This window comes from Pteropus alecto, unplaced genomic scaffold, assembly GCF_000325575.1.
Source record: "Pteropus alecto unplaced genomic scaffold, ASM32557v1 scaffold95, whole genome shotgun sequence".
In the NCBI taxonomy this organism is placed as follows: domain Eukaryota; kingdom Metazoa; phylum Chordata; class Mammalia; order Chiroptera; family Pteropodidae; genus Pteropus; species Pteropus alecto.
The window spans coordinates 109,458-128,631 of record NW_006441071.1 but is presented as its reverse complement, the minus strand read 5'-3'; the positions used below and the strand labels follow the sequence as shown (position 1 = coordinate 128,631).

Sequence of the window (19,174 nt, the reverse complement as noted above, 5' to 3'; positions counted from 1 at the left end):
GCAGGAATCCTGTATCTTTTCTGGTGCATGTAAATGTGGAGATTATAATCCCAAGATTATGTTATTTTCCCAGACTCAAGAGGGAAATACTACTTCTAGTAACACTTTTTCTCTGGAGTGACAAAGTGTCAACCCAAACTCTACTGGACTTACTCCCTGAGGGCAGGCAGACCACATTCTGAGGACTCTAGAATTCTCCTGCTGTGGAGGGTTTGTGTCATTGTCAACAAAATAATAACCTTGCAGCATCCTTGCCCTTCCTCCTGGAGTGTTTGTGTAAAGGACCCTAGTTGTCAATGGTGACCTCCTCCTCTCCTGACCCATGACTCCAGGTATCAAAGTGTCAAAATGCTGAAAGCAAAGTTAATCATGTCTATAGGCGGGGGAATTAGTTACCTAATTGAAATAATTTTACCTTTAATAGGCAGATAATTTTCATTTTGCCTATACAGCTTTTATTGTAAGACTCGTTACCTAAATTTTTGAACATTTGTTATGCTCAAACTTTCTGAGCTGAGCACAGGAGATTCAATGATGACATCTCTCTGTTGAAACTTAGAGGACAGAAACTAGTGAACTTCACTTGCTCTTTCAGTCTGGTATTTCTATTAAGCAGCTTTGTTTGTCCTCTGTATCATGCTCAAACTGCAGGGTACTGAGGCTCAAGCTATTATGTCCAAAAGAAATAGCATTCGTTTTTACTTATTTGTGCAATTTCGTTTTAAATTTAAATAAATGCAATAACAAGATCCTTAATAACTTATTTTTCCATAGTGGTTCACAGGGCATAGACTCTTTTGCTCATCTGGCATTACTTTCTGTTTCATCCTGAGGTTAATGCAAACAAGGGGAAGTAACAGAATTGCAAAGGGGCTTCACCATTTTTTTCTCTAACTTTCAAGACTTCATATTTTTTTATTTCACATTTCAACTTTTCTAGAGAGCAAAACTGGACAGTTTTTGTGGACAAGAAATAAAACAAATGTAATTCTGAATGTCAGAAAAGTGAAAGAAGGAATAACTTCCGCTGGGTAAATGACAAAGTCTAAGTTAGCAAAATTTAGCAAAGCAAAGATGGGGAACCTGGTGCTGTGGCAGAGTGTAAGGATGAAAGCCAGCATGGAATTACACAAAATCGGGAAATGGCTGCCCCTGCCAGAGGCTCAAAGAAGACTACATTCTGTTCAATGACCAGCTTTCTGCTTTGCAAGTCCAGCCACTCCATTCCTCTTTCATTTTATCCACAAGAAATCAGATCTGAGAAGAAAAGGGAAGAGTTACATCAACCAATTCTCAAGACTGGCAACCCGAACCCAGGTGCCAGAACACTAACAACCGTCTCTGGCAGGATTGTGGATAATAACCTATGCCTGCAGTCTATCTAGTTAAGAAATCCACTCAGGCAATTTAAAGATTGCCTGGAGACAACTAGAATTAAAGAGAGGGTATTAAGAAAACAATCTGCTCTTAACCTGCAAAATACTGATGATGATATTTTTAAAAACACCAAAATTTATTGCATGCTAACCATGGACCAGATACTGTCCTAAGATCTTTGAAGCTATTAATGCAATCTTTTCAAGAACTCCATTTGGACTGTTGGGAAAGAAACACAAATTTGGAAGGATGAATTATTCCGAAGGTACTAAAATCCAAGGTCAAAACCTTCAGGAGATTTCAGAGAATGACTTGTCTGGAAGGGTTTGTTAAAAGAAGTGAAGGGTTGAAATAGACCTGGTATTTATGATCCATGGAGAGGCCATGGCATGAAATCAGAAGATCGGGGACGGTGTGGTGGTAAAGGGTTTTGAGTTCCACTTCAAATGCCAAAGGACTGTTGTCTGCTGTTTTATATGGCAGCAGGGGTGTGGTATAAGTCATTAATGACTGGCTTTAAGTGCTAAGGAAAGTAGACACCCTTCCTTTGAAATAGTTATGAGGGAGTAGATTTTTCTGCCAATGGAAACAGAAGTTTGCAGCTGGCACTGGAGAAACCCTTGTTCCTTCCAACACTCAGCAGGTGCTGTGGTATCAGAGTCACGGCTCCAGGGACACCGTTATTGGCCACGTCTTGGTGGGATAACTCTATGCTCAGAGAATCCACTTGGATCTCCTCCCCATCTGAATAGGAATGATCTGGAGAAACAGCTGACTCTGTGCTGCCCATTGGAATCCTTCTATCTCCTGAGGGCCTGCCTGTTCCAGTCCACACAATAAACATCTCTGTACTCCTTCCAAGTCTTCAAGCTGCTGCTGACTTTCATCTCCTTCCTGTTTCTAAATGTGTGCTGTTGCCTTTGAGCAAACATGAGTCCGGGTTTATCCTTCTCATGGAATCAGACGTAGAACCGCCTCAACAGGGGCACAGATGAGCTCCGGATTTGTTCCCAAGGAAAGGGTGTAGAAGCATGGGAAGGGCTCCCAGTTTTCACTGTGTTTCTATGCAGGACTGGACATCACAGGGACCTTGATATCTATCGTAGAGGAATCAGCTGGCCGGAGGGTGGAGGCTTGACCACATCTGCACATGCTTTAGTTGGTGATGCTAGAAAACCTTGGTGACTTTTAGCAGGTTCTGCACTGTGATCCCTCAAAGCTCATCCAGTGGCACTGGGGACCACTTCTCACACCTCGGGGTATAAGATTGCCTTGTGCTGAGGGACCCGTGAGAGGTCTCGGGCAGCTGAAGCTCACTCCCCTCGCCCCGCCAGCCATCCAGCCTGCAGCTCAGTCCTGCACTTTTGAATACTGACTAACTCTGAGATATGAAAGAGGACATGGCTGTAGAGATTTTTAGAGAAAGGCAACAATATGGAACCAAATCATAAACTTTTGCATCCAAAAGTATAAATGAAAAACAAAAACAAAACGGTAAAGTTACAGTAAAAAAATAAAAAAGAAAAGAAAAGACGAAAGAGATAAGAAGAAAAGAAAGAAGTGAAATGAAAAGAAAAAAAGAAAGAGCATCAGATAGTGGCAGCAGTCATCATATTTGTAAGGTGGTAGGCAATCACAAACACAGAGCCAGGTGAATCCAAACAAAGTCTTTGTATTCTTGCTCCTCTATGATCCCCTACAAGTGGTGGAGAAACAAAGAAAGGCAAATCAGAAAAATTATTTAGTATGCAAATTAGAGCCCTTTAACCCATCAGAAGTTATATAAAGATCAAGTCTATAACCTGAGGTAGAAATTTGAAAATGAGATCCCTGCGAACTGAGCAACTGGCGCACACTTCCTGATGAACTTGTTCAGTTACAGTTCAGATGCCCTTAATACCTCCCGATTCTACTCAAACAGATACTTCGCATTTGGGTACTGTCATTTGGGAACAATCGTATCCTCTGAAATTTCTTTAAGCTATGCTTCTCTTACTACTGAGTCAAGGTTCAAGGGATGCTAGTGGAGTCATTACACAAAGTGACAAAGAATTTTCTCCTGATTATGAAGTCAAGGGACATGATCTGGGAGTAGGAATGGAATTGAAATGTAGAAAAATCAGACTGGCAAGATACCAAGCACCACTCAGAGAGTTGGAGAACTCAGGTTAATATGCCGGCCATCCCAGAAGAGTTAGTGCTCTGAAGATCTGGGCCCCGAGCTCAGGGGTAACTTTGCTTTTATAGGGTAATGCATCAGTTATCTAGACAGAACAAGCAAAGGGGATACATGTTTTATCTAGACAGAACAAGGAAAGGGGTTACATCTGTTACCTGGACAGAACAAGCAAAGGGGATACATCTGTTATCTAGACAGAACAAGCAAAGGGGAGGGTGAGTCTTCAGTTGATCTCAAGGTCACTCCGCCTTTCGGCCTATGCAGCAAGCATGTCTACAGAAGCAGAACAAAGAGCTGATTACAAGGTTAGCCATTTGAGTGGAAAATTCTTCTTCAATGCCCCCTTTCCATGCCCTTTAAATTCTTATAAGGCTTCAACCTCTTGATTATAGATGTATTGAAGAGGGGTTTTGCCTGAACAAGCAAGAATCGAGAGGATCCCGACATAGGTTAAATAGGTCAGGGCTAAAGTGACTCTTTGACTCAGGGTCCAATCTGCAGGTGCTACTGAGGCCAACCCTGAAGCAAGCAGCAGGACAAGTATAACTAGGGGTTAGGGCTAAAGGATGATAACAATACATCTGGACAGTCTAGGTGGTTGATCCCCAAGCTTCTGCCATGCGTAGATCGGCCAGCTTCTGGGGGTGGCCAGAGCAGGGCCAAAGATCTCAGGTGCATCTCCGCTGCCTCTGGAACGTGACTCGGAGCAGCTGATAAGGAAGAGGCTCTGCAGTCCAAGTCTTCTGTTTTTCCAGAGGTGACATTCTCTTTACCTGAGTGTTGTGGATCCAAAGGATGACACTTGCAACCTTAAAGCAGTAGGAGTTGCTAATATAACAGTGTGAAGGCCAGTCCAGATTGGCTGGAGTGGCTCCTTCTTCCCATCTTTAATCCCTACCTCATCTCCTGGCCAATAGGGGTCAACCCAATTTCCTAAGGGGATAAGGGCTCTTTCTAGGGTTTCCTGGGTGATGTGGGGGAGGATCCTCCCTAGGGCCTGAAGGTGTCGGGACATTTCTAGGTCAGCTATTAGTCAAGGGTCTACTTTTAGCTTCCCTATCACTGGGGGAGGTCTCCCATAAAGGGTTTCAAAAGGGCAGTAGCCTGAAGGACTTGGGGTGCACCATGCTCGGAGTAGAGGCAAAGGCAGCAAGTCAATCCACGGTAACTGGATTTCCTGACAAAGCTTAGCTAGAGTGGTCTTGAGGGTCTGGTTCATTCACTCAACTTTCCCTGAACTTTGTGGCCTGTAGGCTGTGTGGAGCTTCTATTTGATTCCTAGAGCTTCAGACATAGTCTGGATTATCTCAGACACAAAGGCAGGTCTGTTGTCAGATCCTTTAGAGAGGGGCAGCCCGTATCTTGGGACAATTTCCCTCAGCAAGGCTCTAGCTACTTCTTGTGCCCTTTCAGTGAGTGTATGGAAAGCTTCAGCTCATCCAGAATAGGTGCAAACTAACACAAGCAATATCGGTGGCCCCAGCAGAGCTTGACCTCAGTAAAGTACACTTCTATGTCTTCAAAAGGCATAATCCCAATTGTTTGCAACCCTGGATTGGATTTTGGCCTTTGGCCAGGTGGTTTAGTGCACAAGTTACACACCTAGCCCTGATCTGGGTGCATAGGGTTGGGAGCTTGGGTTTCTGGAAGCTACCACCAGCCATCCTTTCTCAAGGTTCCCCCTTCACTTAAAGCCCATTGTTCTTCTTCCTTTGTATATTTTGGGGAACAGAGGCAATTCTCAGGCTGAGAAACTTGGAGACTGGCTCAAGACCCATTGTAGCTGTTGATTGGTTGGCAGCCTCCTTAGCTGCCTGGTCTGCCAGTCGGTTTCCCCTGCTGACAGAGTCGGTTCCTCTCTGGTGGCTTTTGCAGTGAATGACTGCCACCTGAGAAGTCTTCCAGGCTGCCTCTAACAGTTGAAGAATTTCTTCTTTGTTCTTAATTTCTTTTCCTCCTGCAATCAGTAGTCCCTTCTCTTTATAAATGGCTTCAACATGTAAAGTAGCAAAGGCATACCTTGAATCGGTATAGATATTGGCCCATTTCCCTTTTGCAGTGCCTGGATGAGTGCCCGCTCTGCCGACCAGCCCTGTAGCAGAGCCTCAGCTCTGATTACCTCATCTGTATTGCATAGCTGGCTTTGCGCTGTCCTTCATGGATAAAGCTGCTCTCATCAGTGAACAATACTAGTTCTGGGTTCTGAAGAGGAATGTCAGTCAGGTCCAGCTTGCTCGAGTAGACTTCATCCATGACCTCTTCACAATCAAGGTCCTTCTTCAGTGGGCAGAAAAGTAGCAGAGTTCAATGTCCGCACAGTCTCAAGGCAGACACGTGGATTTTCTCAAAGCAGTCCCTGATAATGAATTATCCTGGCGTTGGTCAGCCACTTACGTCCTTGATTATTCATTAACGCAGTAACAGCATGGGGAAACCTTTATATTTACATTCTGTCCCAGCATGAGCTTGTCCAATTCTCTGACCAAGACTACCGTGGCAGCTAAGGCAAGGAGGCATGGTGGCCATCCCGCGGCCACTGGATCGAGCCGTTTGGACAGATATATAATCAGGCGCTGCCATGGCCCGACTATTTGTGTGAGGACCCCCAGTGCAGTATGATTCTTCTCATGTATGAAGAGGTTAAAGTCCCATGTCATATCCGGTAGTCCTAATGCTGGTGCACTGGTCAAAAGTCTATTTCTCTGAAGGCCTTTTCTTGTTTGGAGCTCCATTCCACAGACCCAGCTGTGGCCTTGTAGAGTGACTTGACAATTTCAGAGAAATCTGGTATCCAGATCTGGCAGCATCTGGCAGCCCCTAGGAATTCATGGACCCCTTTCTTAGTGTTTGGCCAAGGTATTGAACAGATGGCCAGTTTCCTTTCATGTCCAAGTGCCCAATGTCTTTCTGAGATGATGAACCCAAGGTATCTTACCTCCTGTTTGCAGATTTGAGATTTCATCCATGATACCTTGTGTCCCATGGAAGAGAGTAGGGCCAACAAGACTCTAATACCTTTCCAGCAGTCTTCTTGGGTGGGACTAGCCAGCAACAGGTCATCTACGTACTGGAGTAGAGTGTAGTTCAGTCTCTCTGAGGAAGGCAGCAAGATCTGTGGCCAGCGCTTCGCCAAACAGGGTGGGTGAGTTCCTGAAGCCCTGTAGCAGTCGAGTCCAAGTAAGTTGTGTCTTTCTCCTGGTGTGTGGGTCTTTCCACTCAAAGGCAAACAAAAGCTGGCTAGCCAGTGATAACCGGAGGCAGAAGGCATCTTTGAGATTGAGGCAGGTGAACCAGCTTGCTTGGGCAGGTAAGAGACTCAGGAAGGTGTATAGGTAAGAGACTCAGGAGAGTGTGTGGGTTCGAGACCACTGAGTGGATGGTGACCACTGCATTGTTAATGGCGCAGAGTTCCTGGATGGGGCCATAGTCATTCCCTCCCGGCTTCTTGATCGATAAGAATGGAGTATTCCAAGATGACTGACACTAAACTAGAATTCTGGTGTCACAGAAACACTGGATGTGGTCCCAAATCCCCATGCATGCTTCCTGTGGCACTGGATATTGCCTTTGTGTGACAGGAGTGGCTCCTGGCCTCAGGTCCACCACGACGAGTGCGTGATTTTTGGCTAGACCTGGGAGCCCCTTTTCTGCCCAGACAGCAGGGAACTCTTCTGGCAGACTGGTTGGATTTATTTGTTATCTTTCTGGAGAATAGAGGCGCCATTCATCTTCTCTGGGCACAGTCACAGCCATCTTTAGAGCAGTTTGGTTTCCCAGGGTAAGACTGGTAGGTTTCCTGGGGGCAAAGGTGATCTGTGCTCCAAGCTTCATTAATAAGTCTCTAACCAAAAGGGGGATGGGGCACTCTGGTAGGTACAGGAACTCATGAGTCACTAGGTGGCCCCCTAACCAACATGAGTGGGCTTTGCAGAACGAGTGGGCAGCTTGGTCCCCATGGCCCAACAATAGTTGTTGTTCAATCTGTGAGAGGAGTCACAGGTGTGGTTACCACAAAGTGTTCAGCCCCAATGTCTACCATAAAGGTCATTGATTGGCTCCCTACTTCTGTTGTGACTGTAGGCTCCCGGAGGTCCAGGATCAGAGAGCCTGGTGGCCCCTAGTCTGACTCTTCCCCGGCCAGACCAATAAGGTCTTGGATGACTGGCTCAGGTTGGTATTTTCCTTTACGAGGTTGATTGAACTTCTTTGGCCCTTCAGATGTCCTCCCACAGTGGGGGCACTCGTTTTTCCAGTGGCCGGTCTCTTTGCAGAAGGCACATTGTGGCGTAATGGTGGTCTCCTTTTGGTCTCTCCCTTTCATGGGGTAGCAGTCTGTTGTACCAGGCCTGGGTTTCCTAACGTGGCTGCCAGCAGGGACACCGTTTATTTCATCTGCTTATCAGCTATCTTTTGGGCCTCCCAGTCACGGTTCACAAACACCTTGTTAGTGACCTCCAGCAGCTAGGTGGAGCCCTCTAATTTCTGAAGCTTGTGGCGGATGTCAGTGTAAGATTGACTCACAAATGCCGTGTTGACCATGTGTTGGTTTTCTCATGCTTTGGAGTCTAAAGGGGTATATATCCAGAACACCTCGCATAGTCTCTCGTAGAACTCTGGGTAACTCATCTGGCTTCTGGAGTACCTCTGCTGTTTTGGTCATGTTTGTCGGCTTTCTGGCCCCAGCTTTCATCCCCTGTAGTATGGCCTGCTGGTACCTGTCGAGACACACTCTTCCGTTCAGGACATTGAAGTCCCAATTGGACCTGGTGTCAGGTGCAGCCCCCAAGGCCTATGCTGCAGGGTCCAGTGCACTGTCTGGTGCTTGTCCTTGGAGCCACCCCCATGCTTCCGACAGAATTTGGTGTCGTTCTTCAGGGTTGAAGAGAGTTAGGAGGAGTTGGTGACAGTCATCCCAGGTAGGCTGATGGGTTTGGAAGATGGACTCGAGCAGGTCAATCATTGCCTGGGGTTTATCCAAAAAGGACGGGGTGTACTGTTTAGTTGAGGAGGTCGGTTGTGCAGAAAGGCTGATAGTAAAGGACAGGGCGGCCTGGCTGGAGTGTGCTGTCTTTGCTAATCTCAAAAGGGCCTCGCGTTTCTCGAAGGGGCATCTGAAGGGCCGCAGACTGCTAGGCTGGTTGCGTGGCTGAGCAAAGATGCCATGGACTCGGGCTTGGCGGCCACTCAGGCTGTTGGGGTGACGAAGGCACTGATAGTGGAGGGCTGTCCGGTAATTGGGGGGTAGAGTGGCTGTTCAGGGACTGGCAGAGCTGTTGAGATGTACAGCGGTGGAAAGATAGGTTTTTCCTCAGAGTCCCCTTGGTGGATGACTCTTGCTGGCTCTTCCTTGTCCTTCCCCGAGTCAGTTGGGCCACAAGTACTTTACTTTGTCCTTGCCTATTTGTGCATACCCAGGCCTGGAATCTGGTCTGGATGCCCAGGGGTCCCTGTCACTACCTGGTACACAGCTCTAACAGTGGGGAGGTCAAAGGTCCTTTATGAAGGCCATCCTACCTTGAAGGCGGGCCATTCAAACTCACAAAGAGTACAAAGTTTTCCTGGGGTCAGTTTGACCCCATGATCCCTGGGAAATATTTCTTAAAAGTTTTCAACATACAATTTAAGACAGTTGGCTTAGAGGAATCTCCATCCATATTGCCTTAGGGAACTTCCTAACGGAAAGGGAAAATAGACCTTAAAATTTCAAGAAAATAATTCGACAGAGGGCCTCTCTGTCAAAAGGGCCATTTAGAGATAGACACAAATTCACACCTGACCAAGTCAAACTGGCTAGGCCGCTCAATTCTTAAGCCAATTCAGTAATTAATTGCCCCCCCACCACCACCCCCCTGTATCTCACCCTGTGTCGGTGGCGCAAAGACAAACAAGGCTAGATGCCTCCTCCAAAGAGAAGACCACTCAGGTGCTCGTCTGGCCACGTCCCAAAGGAGCTTAGGTAGCGCTTGGCCTTAGGGGACTCAGCTTTGACTTACGATCGAACACTAGTCCAATGCCACCTCGAATGTATGCTGTACATCACAGAATCGCAGACGAGCCCACTCAGACACCATAGCCTTTAGGAGACCTTATGGGTGCCTACCCATGGAGCCACAAACTCACACCTGACCAAGTCAAACTGGCTAGGCCGCTCATTCACTCACACATTCACACACCAGAAGTTAAAACATTGCCTTTCCCCTTTTGGAAGGCCCTGACCTTTGTCTTCCTCCACTGGGAATATCCTGATGTCTTTCCTGTTGGGAAGACCCTGACCTGTGTCTTCTAACTGAAGACTTTAGGAGGTGATCAAGCTCCTCTTCCATCTGAAGACAGAATTTGACTGGGGTGCTGAGACATGGAGCCTTACCTTATCCAGTGGCCGTTCCTGGTGAGTTAGTCCATTCTTCCTTTGATACCAGTCGGGGCTTGGCCTTCTAGAGAGTCGGAGCGCCAGTCCGAAAGAGAACTCAGAATACCATCAGGTGGCGCGAATCCTCATTTGTCTTGGAGCCCCTCTATCCCGGCCCAGCCGAGGCTCCAGTCTGGCGGATCAAAAGGCTGGCATGGTTGGAATCTTGCTGGGACCTCCAGAAATGTTACAGAAAAATCAGACCAGCGAGAAACCAAGCACCACTCAGCACAACCTGAGTTGGAGAACTCAGGTTAATATGCCGGCCATCCCAGAAGAGCTAGCACTCTGAAGATCTGGGCCCCAAGCTCAGGGGTAACCTTACTTTTATAGGGCTTAACAAGCAAAGGCAATACATCTGTTATCTAGACAGAACAAGCAAAAGGGAGGGTGAGTCTTCAGTTGATCTCCAGGACACCCTGCCCTTCAGCCTATGTGGCAAGCATGTCTACAGAAGCAGAACAAAGAGCTGATTACAAGGTTAGCTATTTGAGTGGAAAATTCCTCTTCAGAAAAACTGCCAACTTACTATTAAGAACAATTTTGTACACCTTCAAATAGGACATATTTCCTGATTTATCTTGCTTCTCCTCATTTACCCAGAAATGCAGGCTTTAAAGCTCCAAGTGGCCTACAAGGACAATAAAGGGACACATGATTCAGGAGGCTCTGGCCAGCTGAGCAGCCTGGAGGCAAGAAACACACACATTCTGACCCTTTCTCCCCACGTGGCTGCTGTTTTCCCATAGAGGGCATGCGCTGCCTGAAACAGGGGGCATTTTCCCTCCCCAAGATCCAAACACTAAGGAAGTGAGCTTTGACAACTATCTTCAGAAATCAGTTCTTTCCAGGACAGAGTCTCTTTGCAGCTCTGAAGAAGTGGGTGAAAGGGCTCAGCCTTTTTGCCCAGGACAGGAAGAAGCCTGCTCTCAGCAGATTTGGTCGATGTCTTTGTCCACCTTGGCCAATAGGTGGCGCGCTTCCTCTGTAAATGTTCCAATAGTCCCCACAGTAAAAGATCCCACTTTCAGTTCCTTTAGCTACAGCTACTGTTACATCATTGTAACAAGGAAATGTCTCATTTCCAAAAATACTCATCAGAAGAGGAAAAATTGTCTCTAAAGCGAGAGTTTCTGACAACCTGGAACTTTCATTTAACTTTTGCTTTTAATTGGTGGCTTTGTGCTCTTAAAGGGAAACTGGCGGCCAAAAACCACAGAAGAGCAGGATAGGGCTGTGTGAATGGGCAGTGCAGGTGAAGGCATGATTGAGGAGAGCAGCCTGGGAATTTCGACCTTGGAAAGGAAAGAAACGATGTCATATGGGACTAGCAGACTATAATTTAGTAAAGCAAGGAAAGAAGGCCGAAGTGTGCCAGGAAGTATTAAGACGTGTGATATATGTTTCACTTCAGTCTAGAAGACCAGCTGCTCCTCCAGATATTTAAGCAAGCCGCCATTTCCTAACTGGATATACAAATGAGACTTATCTTCCTTGTGAATAGTGACAATAGTCAGTCTGCACAACACTTCCCAGGCTTTCATTTTGTAGCTGTCCTGTTTTTGCAGGTCCTTACTGAGAGATGGAAGAGTTTGCTGTTCTCATATATATATATATCGATATAAAAAAAACTAAGAAAAGTTGCCAGATTTAAGCCCTACTTCTGTGGAACTCCTATAAGTGTTTTAATATGTTTTAGTTTGTTGAACACTCACACTAACCCTAGAAGTATTTCCACCTTGTTTTAACTTTGAGAATGCTGTGGCTCAGAAAGTTAAGTGAATTTCTCGAGATCACATAATTGCTGGAAAATCGATATCCAAACAATAATCTTATATTGTGTATTAGAGATAATTGGAAAGTTTCATATCTTAGAATATCATTAAATTTTAAAATAGACTTTGTTCTTCAAATTAAATTCCCTTGTATTCTTTTATTGATGCATGCTATTATTTTGCTTTGTTTTGCTGATTTTCACCTATTGTTTATCTTAGATGTTGTGGACGAGAAATTCCTTGATCCACTTTCACCATTCAATCTGGTGAAGGAATTGTCCTAGACTATTCTGTTCTGGCCATTTGGTTATTAGTCCATCCCCAAGAGCCTGTGGTTTTCGTGAAAGGGATGCTCTCCACATTCTGGATGAAGTACGCTTAATCAGAAGAAATGCAAACGGTGTCAGAGAATAGAGGAATTCTTGGCACATCGGTCTCATCTAAAAAAAGGATGTGAAATTATAGTAGCAATACTAAAAGAGTGTGATAAAGGGAGAAATTGAGTAAACTATTAAAGCACGTGTTGTACTATCTGAAATTGTATTATCTGTACTAATTAATTTAAGTTAAAGGATATATCTGTTACAAATATGATGAAAAGAAGTTTTCAACAAATAGTTAAAGGATGATTAGAAATCTAGAAGAAATCAATATAAAAAATCTATTCAAATGTAGGCAGGGCCCTGACGAAGCCCAAGCTGGAGAGGAGTAAATCCAAATGTATGTGGTACTTAAGGGAAGGATGCGATACCTCTCCACATTTGGAGGCCTCCCTGTGCCGTCAGCAATTCACACACTTCCTACTGAAATACCTCAATGAAAAGATTGTGCTAATTATAGAAATTCCTCTCAAATTATACCAAAGTGGATAAATAAATAAAATGTCACTAGCGCTCAGATAACAATGACACTATTTATTCACCTTCCTTAGTTTATATCAGACTTCTCTCTTTTGTTACCTATGCAGAGGTTTTACTATAGAGTAAAAGAGATGTCAAAATCGTTATTCCACTTGACGATGAGAATACACTACTAGTTAATAATAATTGAAGTTAGATATTAGGAAAGAATCCGTGAAACTAAAATGGCATTATTGAGAGTCATTGAATTAATGTTGATGAGATTTTCCTGATTACCATTGAGTTCCATTCCCAGATTGGCAGCTCTACCTGCCCCCAGAGTCCCATAGCATGTGGAAGGTGTAATTCATAGGGAGGCTGCGGTCTGCCTCCACAGAGTAGGATGTAGAGAGGAAACACATCTTTCTCTGTCCCTTTCATTGCCAGAACCTGTAGAGTCCATGCCCTGCCTGAAGGTGGACACTTGGAGACTCTTTGTCTTTGTAATAGACAAGGGGTTAGGAAACAGGCTGTTGACAACATTTGAATCTACTGTTGCCAAGAAGTAGCCTTGTTTGTAGCATGAAGGGACATCCCCAGGCTTGACAAGATTTCTGCCTACAGCAGCAGCTAGCCCTCCAGTCTTGGTCACGGCCCTTGTCCCACGTGGCCACCAGGGGGCTGTGTTCCCTGAGAGGAGTTGCCTTGACCCACTCACAAGCTGGATGCTGCTTTCAGTTTCCTTTTAGCTACAGCTACTATTACATCATGCTCCAGGGACTTTAAGGAGAGTCCCTACTGCAGATATTTCTGCAAAACCTAGAAATTTTATTTAACTTTGGCTTTCTACTTGTGATTTTCTGCTTTTTAGAAAATCTTCTAAGCTGAAACCACAAGAGAACAGGAAGCAGTTAGTTGTGTGAATGGGCAGAGAGGTAAAGAGAGAGTGCATGACCCTGTGGGGCTTTCTGCCTTGGAGAGGAAGGAAACTACTGTGATATGGAAATATATCCTGGCTTGCTGGGAGGGAAGGAAAGAAGGAGTGTGCCAGGGGCTAGAATCTCTTTAAATATCATGTTCTTCTACCCTTTAGCTAGATGTTTATTTCCCTCTCTCAGATATTAATACAAGCCACCATTTCTTCATTGAAAAAATAAGACACTTCTTTGAATGAGGAACAATTTCTGAGTCTTTCCTTGAATTCCTGACAGAATTCTGATTTTTAAGGCTGTGTGCTTTGGAAGTTAGTTACTGAAAAGTACAACATAGGGCCTAAAAATTTTGTAGAAAGAGGCAAATCACATTCTCATAGTTAGCTGTCTGAAGAAAAAGAAGAAAATACCTACCATATTTTAAGTCCTTTCTCTATGGAAGATGTGATGCTAAGTGCCTTAAAATGCATGTATTTATTTAATAGTCCTAAAAGCTATATAAATATTCCGAACCCATTTTATGATGGGAAAACTGAGGCTTAGAAAGATAAAGTGGGTTGCTCAACATTGTGCTTTATGTCCAAGCAGAATGGAATTGCAATGAAAACACCTTTCTTGTGAGTTAAGGGTGACTTGTAACTTTTCCATTCTGGATTTCTGCTATAATTGTAAAATCTATTTATAGTCCTGAATTCTGTACAAGTGTCTCTTGCTCTACGGATTTCCATTGTTCATTTTATATTTTCAGTTGATTTGGGCCATTTTTTTTTTTTTTTAATCTTAAGTGTTGAGAAAGACATTCATGATCCAGCTTCCCACCTTTTTTGTAGGAAGTCTGTTTGTCTTAATGTCCAAGATAATTTGCTTATCTTAGAATTCACATGCATTATCATATTCATGAAATTAAGAAAAATTGCTAAAGAGTCATATTAAAAACAGCATATCATACGTAGCTTTTCAGAAAATAAGATGTGTTATAAAGTTACTGTAGTTAATCAATGTCACATGATGTAAGTTAAATAACTTCACTAATAAAGCCAATAATTGTAGGAATCATTGTATTCACAGTAGTAATTAGATATTTTGATGAAGGATTAAAATAGTTATCTATTCCTGCCTAACAAATTAACAAAACCGATCAGCTCACTTATATACAAAGTAGTATTACTAAGACATGATAAATTATCATTGTAGGAATTTAATAAATTATGATTTAAAGTAAATACAATATTAAACACATTAATATGATTTACTAGTACATCCATTACATGAAATTATCCAGAAACTAATATACAACCTAAAAGGGAAAACAGATCGCAGAAAGACACACCCACATTTTTTCCATTTCCCACACTCTTGCCTTTCCACATCAGATTCACTATCTTCTCTTTTTTTCTTTATACTTTCATTGACTTCGAAAATGGTTTCTCCACCAAACCATTAAGGTCATCAATGCCTTCCTTTTCCTGATGTGTTGGGCAGTTTCAATTTTCATCTTCCATGAATCCATTGATGTTCTTGTAAGCACATTTATTTTCTTAAATGTACTCTTACCACCTTTCCATCTTGTCCTTCAAATGTGCAGTTGACTTACTTCTGTTCCTATGTAGCTCTTCCCTCCTCTTCTATTAAAGATTGATGGGCCTCAGAATCAAGTTTAAGTCTTCATCTCACTCTATACTGTCCACACACCTACACACATGACCACATGCGTTTCTGGCTTTCTCTCACCACATATGGACCTCCAGCCATGGCATTCCTTGTAAATTGAAACATACTTGTCCATCTGTCAATGGACATTTGCACTTATTTCATCTACCAGTCAACTCTAGAGGATATCTACTGCTTTCATTTTTATTTCCTGGCATTTGTCACTCTAGCTGCTGGTGAGAGAATGCATTCGTTTTTCCTTTTTCTTATTATAGCATTGACCATAACTGATATTATTTTGATTATTGTTCTTAGGCTTCTTTCCCCCACAAAAATCAAAGGTACAAGAGAGCAGGAAATATATTTGTTTTGTTCACCTCTCTATCCTGAGGGCATCACACAGGCTGGCTTAGAGAAGGTCAATCATTACTTATCATTTGAATATAATATAATGAGAAACGAATTGTGCCATCCATTTTTCCAATCCAGCGGCACAAGCAATCTTGGTGCTTCTTTTTAGAACAAACAAATGCAAGAAATCCACAGTGGTAAATTTTTAATAAACACAAAAGTAACAAAATGACTAAATAAAAAGAACATATTATATCATCACAATATAAAGACATACATGCATATTATATGAAAAAAATAATTTAAATACAATAAATGATAAATATATACATAAATGAATAAATAACTATTTAAATAGATAGAAAAATAGATACATCATCAGGGACATCTGTAGAGTTGAACATGACGTTGATTAATGTTCCTGAAAACTTTTGACAAATTGATTCCCTTCATGTCATGATTACAGCAGAAGCAAAACAAGAAGGTCTCTGACATGGCAAAGCAAGAGGAAGTGTGACATTTAGTCAATGAGCACCATGTCCGTGTTGAACCAGTGTTAATCCTTACTCTTTGATTTTTCCTTCAAGTGTGTTGATAAAGAGTAGGACCTCATGATCTCTGCTCTGACAATCTCCCAGGCACAAGGGCTGTGTTTCTTCTCCTGCAGATAGAGGGTGATTCTCTGGAAGTATTTCCTCACAGCCACCGTGGAGTCCTCATCCAGCAGGGGAGTCTCCTCTGTCCCCACCTCCTGCGTCTGACAGGCTTCCAGGTGGTTCAGCTGCTGATAGAGTCCAGTGCAGAATCTGCCTAACAGGGTCTCATCCCAAGCTGTGGACGAAGCCTCTGTGCAGAAGAGGAGGAAGGTCTGCCAGGTCACCTCATGGATGACAGTGATGGCTTGAGCCTCCTGGAACTGGTTGCCACTAAACGCCTCCTGGGGGAATCCAAAGTCTTCTCTGTCCTTGAGGCAGGAGAAAGGAGAGATTCTCCTCATTTGTCCCAGGAGCATCAATGCCCTCCTGTTGACCAGGCTGTGGGTCTGAGGCAGGTCACAGCCCAGAGAGCAGATGGAGTGGCAGCTGAGCACCCCCACGGCCACCAGGAAGGAAAAAGGCAGAGCCATTGGGGATCTTGCAGATGAGGCCGGCCTGGCTGCGCTGGATGAGACTGCCAACCTTGGCCTCTAGTCTCTGAAGACCTTCATGTGTCATATATAGGGAACATGTGAATTTTCGATTGGGAAAATTCAGTATTTATGTACTGTATTTTATCTATACTTTATATAAAGGGAAACTTTCTACTTCTGCTTTTGTTTTCCTTTATGCACTTTCTAAATGGGTTTAGAGCACTGCTTCTCAACCATTTTTTTTTCATAGTTGGTCCTTACTCATGGAGTTTTTCAGATGTTTTCCTAATTGACCATTAGGAACCTTAACACAGATATATGGTATAAGTATTTATGTACTGTATTTTATCTATACTTTATATATAATAAACAAATTGTAAAGTTTACTCTTTTTATTTAGTGCAGAATTAAACATAACAAAATTTTTATTCTACAAGGTAAATTTAAAACAGTTGGCATTTAATGTAATATAATTTAAATGTCCATTTAATTAACATTTGAATTAATTTTAAATAATTTACTTTACCCTTATAACTAAGTTTGCAGAATGACTTTTAATGTAATGTATTTACTATAATAATAGTAAGGTATCCCATTGCATGTGCAAATAAAAATATATATAATCTTATAAAATAATACCCATGTATAGATATATTTTAAAATCATTCAAAATTGCTCAACATTATTAAAAAATTAAATTATTTTCTTAACATTTACTTTAGGTAAGTACTTAACTTTCAATATTGCTTCATATCAGAAAGTAATTTTTAACTTCACTGACTGTTAGATATTTATCTGCATATGTCAACAGTTTTTTCTGTTTAGACTTTGACATAATTATTGATGTGTTGACTGGCTTTAGGAGAGCTAAATAATAAAATATCAACTGCGTTGAATTCTCAAAGTGCACGTCACAGTGAGGCTCAAACATAAGCAACGTCCACAAGGCAACCAATGGCAACTCATAAGTAAGCAAAGGCCACCTCTCACAAGAGAACTTTGAGATAGAGCACATGATGGAAGGAAAGATTCCAGTGAGCCATCAAGGCACCACAGGTTTGCACCACTGATCTTGCATACATTTTCTCGTTCTCCCTTGAACTCAGTGTTAGTGCTTCTCATATGATACACTAGAAAACACAAACCAAAAAATAAATATTAAGGAAGAAGACTGGATAAGGTTGAGCTTTGGAGCACCACAAAGCATCGTAATATCGAAGATTTGTTCACACTCATAAAAAGTAATTTTTGTACCCTTGGGAGCAACATTATGCCCAACATGAATTCAAGATCCTGACAATGCCATTTAGTTGAGAGATACAGGAAGGCCTGAGATACATTTGTCGCCTTCCTGCCATTTGAGGATACAGGAGAAGTCAGTAGTATGCAACCAATAAGCAGGCTCTCACCAGAACCCAACCTTGCTGACACCCTGCTTTGAATTCCAGCCTCTAGAATGTGAGCAGGAAATGTCTGCTTCTTACAAGCTATTCAGTCTATGCTATGTTGTTAATGGAGTTTGAATGGTCTATGACATGACCTGACCTGTTTTCTTTTGCAGTACATCCAGGAGTCTGAAAAATATCTAAAGAGAGGAAAATCCTTTTACCCAACTGTGTGTCCTAGGTATGTAATCCAGTCCCTATCATTTCAGGAGCTCATTAAACATTTATGATGAGTATAATGAAAGTAATAGTAGAGGAAAGAACAACATCAACGTCTACTAGATAGTTGTGAATCAAGAGAACAGTAGATCTAATGATACTTTGTAAACTATTCCTAATCCTACAAAGGAAGTTATGATTGTATATTGTGTAGAGTAGTACTTAAAAACATTGTTTGGTTGCAGATATATTTTCTTCAAGTTTCTATTTTCAATATTTGGGATGTCAGGATGAGAATCATAGTCCTGGTCATAAGTGGAAGACTCACCCTCCACTTTGAAATCAGTGATCCTCAAGTGCCTGCAAGGAGCAACCTGACCATACTTCCTTGTCTTCGTCAGTGTGTAGTGAGACCAAGTCTCAACACTGCTGGAGCTACTTTTCAACTTTTTAGCCTGTGCCTTTGGGAATCCACCTGAATGTTTCCTTCAAAAGATCAATGATGTTGTGAACTCTAACTAGTTACACCCATGTCATCTCCTGCAAAGTTTAATTTCTGAGAAAAGACTTTTAGTTCTTGTTTTTGGGGTTGTTGATAAAGACACACACTGTTTCTTTTCTTTTTTTTTCTTTTATCGCCTAAAAGAGCATTGGTACAAATAGCATAAAAATAAAGAGTGGTCTTATTCACTGAACTTATCTCCTCTTCCATTAATCACCAGATTAGAGTCTATTGCTCGACTTCTTTGCATTTTGGCATCTCTTGAAATAAATTCAGTTAAATCAATGTGAACATAACTGTTAATGCTCTGTACGGTCTTTGCTTTTTAAAGTATTTCATTCGATCTACCATAATGGTTTCCTTTACAACTGAGTGGTATAGACAGGTACCACAGACAAATTTGGCATCACATGTTGAAAATGGCAGT

General features: G+C 42.6%; 1 protein-coding gene across 1 annotated transcript; it reads right to left on the bottom strand.

The window, feature by feature from the left end:
* Positions 1–16,001: 16,001 nt before the first annotated feature.
* Positions 16,002–16,656, bottom strand: LOC102890009 (interferon alpha-4). The gene has a single exon (XM_006918336.3). The coding sequence runs from the start codon at positions 16,636–16,638 to the stop codon at positions 16,069–16,071; it is 570 nt and encodes a 189-aa protein (XP_006918398.1). The 5' UTR covers positions 16,639–16,656; the 3' UTR covers positions 16,002–16,068.
* Positions 16,657–19,174: the final 2,518 nt, after the last annotated feature.